The 10,343-nt window shown below is 34.5% G+C and overlaps 1 protein-coding gene across 1 annotated transcript; it reads left to right on the top strand.

The window, feature by feature from the left end:
* The first annotated feature begins 6 nt into the window (after window positions 1-6).
* LOC109704024 (putative disease resistance protein RGA4) lies at window positions 7-6,465 on the top strand. The gene is made up of 2 exons (XM_020224766.1): window positions 7-2,419; window positions 3,865-6,465. The coding sequence occupies exons 1-2, from the start codon at window positions 131-133 to the stop codon at window positions 4,780-4,782; spliced, it is 3,207 nt and encodes a 1,068-aa protein (XP_020080355.1). The 5' UTR covers window positions 7-130; the 3' UTR covers window positions 4,783-6,465.
* Window positions 6,466-10,343: the final 3,878 nt, after the last annotated feature.

The following is a 10,343-nucleotide window of genomic DNA, read 5'->3' as shown; positions in this document are numbered from 1 at the left end:
TGACAAGGTGCGTGGCATTCTCTCTAAATGCAAGAAAAAGTTTGACCGTGTTGTTAATCGTAAATTTAGCTATGACACACCGAAGAGGTTGAGGGAGGCCGTCAAGGGGTTAGATATAGTTGTTGCCGGTATGGGACCACTAGTTCAACTTGTTGCTGGGTTTTATGGCCCTAGTGTCAAGCGTCAGAAGCTTGAGGAAATCAAGAATGCTCGCGAGACTAGCTTCTTGCTAACCGAAAGTGAGGTGCTCGGACGAGACGAGGAGAGGGACCAAATAGTTGAATGGCTGATCAAACCAGGAGATGCTGATGTCAATGTCTCCGCTTTTACAATTGTTGGTATGGGCGGGCTCGGGAAGACCACTCTTGCTCAACTAATCTGTCATGATGAAAGAGTGCGAGAGTACTTCAAACTGATTATGTGGGTTTGTGTTTCTCAGGATTTCGATGTAACTGCGATAACAAGAAAGATTTTACAATGTGTAAATAGTGAAAAGAATTTTGGCGACAAGAATCTACAAGCACTCCATGTGGATCTTACACAAGAACTAAAGTCGAAGAGGTTTTTACTCATACTGGATGATGTTTGGACCGATGATAACATGACGAAGTGGGAGACATTAGTTGCTCCTTTGAAATTTGGACAGAGAGGAAGCAAGATCCTGTTGACAACTCGAATGGGTTCAGTTGCGGATATGGCGGCAAAAGTGACGAAATGCAAACGGGAATCACTAAATCTAAATGAGTTGGAGGAGAGTGACTGTATATTGCTTTTCAATAAGCATGCATTCCTCGATGTGAACCTTGGTGATTATAGAAACCTGCAGCTGATCGGTGAGCTGATAGTGAAGAAACTTGGAGGAAGCCCATTGGCAATAAAGATCATGGGAGGAATACTGAATTCCTGTATGGACTATGAATATTGGAAAAAATTTTTGGAAGAAGACATCATGAAATTACAACAAGGAAATGACGGCATCATGACAATTTTGAGATTAAGCTACGATCACTTGCCCGCAAACTTACAACTCTGCTTTAGATATTGCAGTTTATTTCCACAGGATCATGTGTTTAAGAGAAAAACATTGGTCAATATGTGGATTGGTTCGGGTCTGATTCCACAATCTATTTGTGGCAGGCAAAGGCAGCCAGAGGATATCGGAAATGAGTATTTAAATCTTCTGACAAGAAAATCATTCTTTACTTGCAAAACCAGAGATTATGGGTATAAAATTACTAAAGAGTATTTTATGCACGATCTGCTGCATGACCTAGCACAATCTGTTTCTCTAGGAGAATGCAAGAGAATTGGAGGTGATGTTGCAGGAAATATTATTCCAAAAACAGTTCGACACTTATCTATTGAGATGATAAATCTTCTTTCCATCAGAAAGTTCTCCAATCTTAAGAATGTGCGCACTCTTGTCATTTCTGTTAAAGAGGATAATGAGCATAATGCAGATCATGCACTTGAATTTCTCGAGGTTATAAAAGGGTTTAAAAAGTTACGCTTATTGATCTTAGATGTGAATTTTTACCCTTATAAACTGCCCGATGCACTTAGTAGCTTGATACACCTCCGCTACCTATCTCTTTCACTAGGGGAAGTTGTGAATGAAAGTATTGAATATGATGGCTTGACCAACTTGGTCAATTTGCGTTCATTAGATGTTTCCGATGATGTGATACAAAAAATTCCTTATATTAGCAAATTACCCTTCATCCACAAATTACAAAATTTTATTGTCCGAGAGGAGAGTGGTTACAAAATTGGTGAACTAAAGAATCTCAGGGACCTTCGTCACCTGTGTATTAGGAAACTTGAAAATATGAGGACTTCTGAAGAAGCCATTGAGGCCAAGTTGAATGAGAAAGAATATCTCAAATCACTATCATTGGAATGGTCTGAAGACCGCTCTAATAGTGCAGAAGCGGATGAGCAGCTCCTCGATAACCTCTGCCCTCATATCAATCTCAAGAAAATGCACATCGAACAATACCAAGGTGCTAAATCTCCATGTTGGATGACAAATCTGTCTTTTGTCAACTTGACATCCATCAAACTGATTGATTGTAAAGGATGGGAGCACCTTCCACCTCTTGGGCAGTTTTCTTCGCTCCAATCTCTATGCTTGTGCGGACTGGATGCAATAAAGCAAATAGATTGTTCATTCATCAGAAGCAGCAGTGGATGTGCCTTTCCATCGTTGAAGGAGTTACATTTATGGCGCATGCCTAACTTGGAGTGGATTCAAGTAGATGATGGGTGCATGTTTCCTCAACTTCATTATATGATTATCATCGACTGCCCTAATTTGAGGAAAATTCCTACTCTGCCTTATAGTCTAAGACAATTGCACATTTCAAATGTCGGCTTGACCACTCTTCCAACAATAAATCGGAATTACACGGACAACAATGTAAGTGCTTTATTTTATAAACTTCAAATTTCTCCTGAGGTTTAGTTCATTTTCATTTAACCCCCCTGTAGTTCAAAATGTATCACTTTGTCTCTTCCCCCCTATGGTTTTGCCCATTTTTTACTTTTGTCTATCTCATGGTTTAAAAAGTTACACTTTGCCTCCTTTGGTTTAGCTCATTTTTTGCTTTGCTCTCCTGTGATTTTTTTAAAAATATTTTTAATTTGCCTTCTATTTCATATAGAATTTTTTTGATGAAATAAAAATTAAGCCACTGGACGGCAAAGTAAAACTTTTTGAACCGCAAGGTGGCAAGGTGAAAATGAGTTTAATTAACCACACGGGGTGCAATTTGAAGTTGAGAAATGCTTCAATACTCCGTTGTAATCTTAGCCGTTTATTTTTAATCAATGAACGATTTATCACTAAAAAGAATGACCTGCTATGTTGCAGCCACAGAAGTAACCGGTCACCCCCAGTTGTGATTTAGGGGTGTTTTTTGAAAAAAAAAAAGCTAATATTAAAAGAATTAAAGTAACTAATAATCTGAAGTCTTTGCATATAACAACCTTAAAATTCATGGAGAAGAATAAATTAATCTTTTAACTTAAATTATCTCATTTTTAAAGCCGACTTTTAATAATAAGTTTTAATGATCGATTTGAGTCTTAAATTTAGTAATTTAATAATTTAAAAAGTTAATTTTCAAACATCGAAACTGTTATGTTTCTACCAATAGTTAACAGAAAATTTAGTTTTTTAAGTATATCATATCAAATCAAAGCTAAATTTAAATGTCAAATTTGATCAATATTTTGAAAATTTAATGCTGTTTTTCAATATTGGAATCTAAACTTTCAACTCACTTTAAAAATGTAGAAATCTTTTATTTAAATAAAAAATAATAAAAGTTTATAAATACACTATAACTTAAATTACAATTTTAAAGATAGTAACATTAATTTTTGAACTTTCATGTTAGTTTAATATTAAATTGATAATTTGAATTGAAATGTTTACTTGTTTAAATATAAATTTTTCTTTCTAAAATTTAAATTTAGTTTATACAATTATAAATACAAAGTTTAAACTCAAGTTAAATTTTAAATTCGAATTTATGAAGATTTATCACTTATGAAATTAGCCATTATCTAAGTTGGTAAGTAACAAAATTAAATTAGGAAATGAAGATTTGTTGGATATTATCAAATTTGATAATTAGCTAATGCATACTTTCAAATATTATCTTTATAATTGATTGGTAACCTATTGAGCAGATTATCATTGTGTAAAAGTCAATCTTAACCTCAAAAATTGAATGGTCGGATTTAAATTGGTCGGTGTATAGAAGTATTTCTCTATAATAAAACACCAATTAATTCGTATTTGCACGGCTATGATTGCCCGGACTTAAATATCTTTTACATCTCTTTTCTTGCTTGCAGCGGCAAGAACATTCTCAGGGTCTTCGAAACTTAAGCATCCAACAATGTGAGAAGCTCGAATATGTTCCACTAGAGTTTTTTCAGAAATTCGACACCCTCGATTGGCTGTGTATAGAAAAGTGCCCGCAGTTGACAAACCGTGGGATCTCAGACATCCAACTGCCCTCTAAACTCAATCAACTCACCATTGGGTCTTGTGGCGACCTTGAGGTGCCATTGCTCCAGTTATTACCAAATTTAACCTCTCTTTCCTGGTTGCAATTAGTCGATTGCCCAAGCATAACATCCCTTCCCGCAGCACAAGCGTGTGCACGGTGGACGATGCTTTCCTACTTAGTGATAAAGAACTGCAAAGGACTGTCATCATTTGGCGGAATACAAGCTCTTGTATCCCTCCGTTCTTTAGAAATCAAAGGGTGTGACAAGCTAATTGAAGTTGCCCTGCTGCTGCACCCTCCGTTCCCAAACGATGTCTGCCAAAACAAGAATGCAGTAATGGACTGCTTTTTGAAGAATGGTAGTCTATCGATTGACCACCACGCGCTCCTGCTCATGGAGCCATTGAGAAGTCTCTCCTCCATCAACTGTTTGACTCTCTCTGATGCTTCGAGACTCACCAGCTTACCTGAGGAATGGCTACTGCAAAATCACACTGCCCTCGAAACTTTACACATATGGAATGCAATCTCCCTTCAGTCCCTACCCCAGAGCGTGACAAAACTGTGCTCCCTCAAGCATTTAGACGTAGTGAATGCTAATCTCATCCAGTCTCTTCCAGATCTGCCTGCTTCACTGCGTGAACTATACATCACCAGGTGTCACCCCGTGTTGAAGGAGCGATGCCAAGAGAATATAGGCCTTGATTGGCCCAAGATTGCCAACATCCCTGATGTGACGATTAAACAGTTGCAGAGTTAATTGTTCGTTTACTTTACCATCCTTCATCTCGCCCCTGCTATATACTCTCTGCGATTAACGCAATTCGTTTCGATTTCAATGAGCTACAACATCTCGTTCCATCTTAATCAACAACTGTTATCTAATTTGTTTCAGGATTGATTAATTTCCTTCTTTTCCCGAATAATGCAACAGCAGTCAGGTTCGTCTTTAACTAGCATCCTCCATTAGGAATTTTTTATATTTTTAATTTTTACCCTTACACTTTATGGTTAATTTGGATACATAATACGGGAATTAATATAGCGCCAATTAATTGCGCCCTGTGATTAATACATGATGTTACGCTCGCTGGACGGATTGGTCTTGTAAAACAAGCAATGTAATGAATAATATAACATATGTTAATTGCTAGTATATCAATTGCTTTCTAGAGTTAAAAAATATGACTAATTGTCCAGTGATGAGTTAGAACATATATAAGAGTTGCGCGTGCGCGCGACAAAAGCTTTCGAGTTATTTTAATTTCTTGGTGCAGGACTGCAGTAACGTGATAACACTAGTCCTATATGTATTTCACTCAATTTGTTCAAGAATATAAAACGAGACTAGTAAAGTTTAGCTGCTTATGTTCTATTTCTGTAGTGCGGGAACATGTATTGATTAGGACTCCATATATATTGCCGCTGAATCTAGTTTTGCTTATCTGGGATAAAACATGATTACAATCACTCTATGTATTCTCTCTTCTTTTTAGTTTTCTGGTGCATGGGTGAAAAAGACTTGTATTGTAGTCTATCGACTTCATTGTAGGAGCACAACATGGCTAAAGCCTTGCCGCTTATGTTCTTCTATTTAATTAGTACTGGACTCATATATGACTCCCAATTCATGGTCATGTCCTATCAATTTATTCATACGATTAATTATGAGAAAAAGACTAATTTGTTACTTTATGCTTGTGTTCTTCAGTTTTGTTGGTGCAGGATCAGAGTAAGATTCCATGCTTTTTTTTTGTGTGTGTGTAGCAGCCAAACTAATGTAAAATCTTTAAGAAAGAAATTGCCCTCTTTTGCAGCACGGAGGTTAAATGCTTCAATTTTGTTTCTCCTTAATTTATATTCGTATATACTAAAGATAATTTTGTGTTTGAATATTCCTGTACAAATAGCAAATCTCATAGCCTGGTCATAAGCTTGTTTTGTCTTGTGTATTATCCAATGCAACAGTTAAACATTGCTTTAAAATGTTTTTCAAATTATTATTAGTTTTTTAGCAGTACAACAGGCACCCAGATTAAACTTGTGAACTCAATTGCAGCAGTATAAATCATGCTTTTAAATTTTGTTTAACTTCTTCTTTGTGTTTAGTGCAGGCTCTCGCGCTAGCTGCTCAATGGACAAGACTCTGTCTATTCGGTCAACTCGCCATAAGAGGAGAATGAAGGCTATGCTGCAGCAAGAATCAACATGCAACCACATCCTGCAGTATCTTACATTTACTTTCTTTACATTTTTAAAAGAACTTTAGATTAATTTCGCATTGACTGCACAAAAAAACTAAAGCGTTACTGCTTATATTCTATGTTTGGTGGTGGGAGAACGAATTAAAGACTATTGATTTCTCTATATATAGGAATGTAACAAGACCAAAGTAAACTGCCTATATATTTGCCTATATATTTGTATTTTTCTTTTTGTTCTCCATGGTGTGTGAATTAAAAAGACTCCTATTACTATAGTCTATCGATTTCGTCATTGTTATGAATTATGGTTAAATTTTTACTGTTTTGTGTACATTTACCTATTTTTCTTGGTGCAGGATTGGAATAAGACTACTACAAATAGTCTATTTATATATGTATATTGTGATTGGTGTCTTTAATGTAGCTTAATTTTAATTGTTATTTCGTTTTACTGCTTAATTAATGTTCGGAGACCAGTTAGCAAGCGAAAGAACATTTTAAAGTATAAGGAATATTTGAGTGTAAGTAAGGATTTTTTTTTTTTTTTTTTTTTTTTTTTTTTTTGAGGAGACAGGGATGTACCCTATTGAGAGAGCATTACAATTACCACTGCCTAGCTGCTGTGTCCAAAAACCAAAAACAAACTCTGGCTAAGAGCAAAAAAACAGAAGATAACCAAAACTAGACAAAAGATAGAATGTTTAGAGTAGATAGAGTACTAAACTCCTATTAGTCTCCAATCACAGATAGCCAAAGTTTTGTCATACTAATGGCTCTCCCAGCCATCTCTTCGCATCGGATTACATTATATATTTGAGTAAGTAAGGATAATTACATTATATATTTTGGAGAATGAGATTTGGAGATGTATTTTTAATTAGTGAAGCGTGCGAAGGCAGAGTAATAATCTGTGTTATAGCAAGATAGCAAATCTTATAGCTTGATGAGCTTGTTTTATTTAGATTTTGTTTTTCTTTTCACTGTAATCTGATGAAGTTGTTGAGCTTGTTTGAAGTAGACAAAGTATCCCAGGTCTAAAGTTGTGAATTTACTTTCAGTGGCATAAATTATACTTCAAATTTTGTTAAACTTCTTAAGTTTTTATTGAGGACTGTACATCGATTTTGAGAGTAAATTTGGAAAAAAAAGGGCTGCTGCACTTCAGCAGGAATCAACTTGCGGTCACATCCTACAGCTATCTACTTTTATTCTTTCAATTTTCAGAAAGAAATTAACATTGACGACGCAAAAACAAAATCAAAACTGAAAAAGAAATTCAGTTTTCAATCTGTGTAAGTTTGGTTTCCATTCAGATTTTGCGGAACAGTTCAGTTTAATTCAGTTTCTCTTTTTGGTCTACACACCTTTTTTGTACAGTCTCTTATTTTTCGACAGTGTTTACATAGGCTTCTCTCTCACTTTCTCTCTCTTTAAGAATATGATCAATACCACTTTAATGCTATCAGTAGCAAATGGATTCCGTTGCCATCCATTTATTTTCGATGATGGGGCCTCTAGATCAACGATCGGCATTCTTGAAAATGATTTATACCACTTGAAATATTTAGAAACCGAATTTCAAATCTTTTTGATATCATTGACCTAATGATTAAAAAGTTTCAAAATTTATAATTTTAATAGTCGATATGAGATGTTTTCTCGTTTAACGGTGTAAAGATATTCAAATCAATTGAATTTTGGTTAGAAAATTTTTTAAACTATTTAGTACAAGATCTATGCTCTTGGTCTTGATTATAATATTCTTATCATCACTTTTTAAAGGATATTCATTCTCAGCTGTTCATTTTTGTGTCTACTTAATGCACAAGAGAATAATATCGAAAAAAATATGAAATTTAGTTTGTAGATGCTTCAAGTAGTATAGATCATATTCAATGGTGTCGATTATCGATTTGGATGCTCCATCATCAGAACAAATAGGTGGCAACAGAGTTCATTTGCTACCGATAGCATTTCAGCTCAACTCTTTATATTTATTATATTATGTAAAATCAATTCTAGTTCGTGTCTTGTTTGGTTTAAGAACGAGTACAGACAAAATTCATATCTCAATCAAAATCAGCCGAGTTTTCGGCTTTTATATTTGTATTTGAAATGATATCCATTTAGTATTGAATAAATTCACCCCGTCCGAATTCGTTTTCGGATAAAATTTTAAATATTTGCTTAGAATGTCTTGAAGTGTGGAAAAATTTGTTTCGGAGTGTGGAAAAATTTCCTGCACTTTGACTTGAAAGTCTTCTCTATGAAACTTCCATTTGATTTTCTCCCTCCTCATCCAAGAAGCATACAAGAAATTGACTAAAAAATATCTAATATATTTTTGGTCGATCAAAATGGCTTTTCATTGATTTTATAAAACTTCTTCAATATATATATCCACAACTGTAGTATTTACTAATGAGATTTGTGGTTTGGAAGAATATTTTGAGAATGAAGGGGATAAATTTAAAGATTTTATATAGTAGTAAGAGCTATATAAGCAAAAGCCCATAAACTTTATATAGCAAATAAATCCATCATTTTGAATCAGGACGAACAAAAAAAAAAGCAAAAAAAAAAAAAAAACAAAATAGCAAATAATTTATTACATTCCGAGAACAATAAATGATTTATATTTTTTTTAAGACTAAGACTTTTATGTGTCAAATATTGAGCGACATTAATTACTTTCAGTGTAGACTATTTAAGATGACGTATGGAGTTTATAATTTAAAGTAAAGATTGTGAACAATTTATCATCATCTAGGGGCATCGTATGAAAATTAAGAGTTTGTTTTTGATCATGCAAGAAAACATTTAGAGCTATCTACAAGGCACCGGTAAAAAGTGCTAGTTAATTCATTCCAAATTTTGACGCGATGTATGAGAACTTATAACTAATTAAAGTTCGGTACTAAAGCGTTATGTGTCTCATAGTTCAAACAAAAATTACAATAAATTAAAGTTCGAGGACTTGTCACGCATCTCACAATTCAAGCCAAAAATTGCAATGAATTAAAATTTGAGAATTAAAATGTATGATTTGAGCACCAAAGTGTAATTTACACTTATGCTTTATTATCCACTACATAGTAGGGGCCAATAATTCCACCATCAGTTTAGGGTGGCGTGGGGTCATGAAACACGACCTTGAATATCAACAACCAAAGGGATTAATCTAACGGCAGAAAACTTGATAACACCAAGTGTTTGGTGCTATCGATAGCATAACAGCCTGACTCTTATCCTATATATTTTAATATACATTATTGGTTCGGTAGAGTTCTTTTTTTTTTCAGAAATAAATAGCATATTATTCATTTCGTTTATTTCAATTAGAAATAAACTTAACTGAAAATATAAATCAACTGGAATGATTCAAACTCGGGCCCTGAATATCAACAACCAAACCCATTACAAAAGAGTTAATTAAAGTTAAGAGGCTCTTTGTACATTTTCCCCTTGCACGATCTATAAACCTCTATTATTGGTTATGCAGACCGTAATTTCTCCCTCGGGAAGGGTGTGGAGTGGGGTGGGGCCGGACAGATTCCTCTGTCAGCAGTAATTGAGTTTGGTTGGCTGTCACAGAAGGCAGACAAATTTGACCTGTAAGTCTTCTCCATGAAACACTTCCATTTCATTTCCTCCCTCTTCCCAGAAGCATTCAAGAAATTACTCCTCCCCAGTTTCTTTTTCTTTGGGAAAACTTCAAAAACTTCACCTGTGGTTTCGTGCATTCTCACTTTACTATCCTGTGATTTAAAACGTATCAATTTACCCCCATGTGGTTTCATTTTTATCTTTTCGGAAGCTTTTTCGTTAATATTTCGTTAAATTATATACAAAAAACTTCAGATAACCATCTATATTTATCGAATAGGCACTTTAGTATCCTTTAATTTTAACTTTGTCATTGATTTTTAAAAAAAATAATAATAAAATTGATAACAAAAAGATAAAAACGAAACCACAGGGGGGCAAATTGATACGTTTTAAACCACAGGGTAGCAAAGTGAGAATGCACGAAACCACGGGGAGGGGTTTTTAAAGTTTTCCCTTATTCTTTTGGTATGTCCTAGCTATATGCTTGTTAGAAATTAATTTGAAACAA

The sequence above is a fragment of the Ananas comosus genome, unplaced genomic scaffold (assembly GCF_001540865.1).
Source record: "Ananas comosus cultivar F153 unplaced genomic scaffold, ASM154086v1, whole genome shotgun sequence".
In the NCBI taxonomy this organism is placed as follows: domain Eukaryota; kingdom Viridiplantae; phylum Streptophyta; class Magnoliopsida; order Poales; family Bromeliaceae; genus Ananas; species Ananas comosus.
This window is presented reverse-complemented; position numbering and strand designations above follow the sequence as displayed.

Bases quoted from the DNA above. Each gene is read 5' to 3' on its own strand.
- LOC109704024 (XM_020224766.1), top strand. From the start codon at position 131: ATGGGACCACTAGTTCAACTTGTTGCTGGGTTTTATGGCCCTAGTGTC. The intron at 2,420-3,864 runs GTAAGTGCTTTA...TCTTGCTTGCAG, and splicing joins GGAATTACACGGACAACAAT to CGGCAAGAACATTCTCAGGG.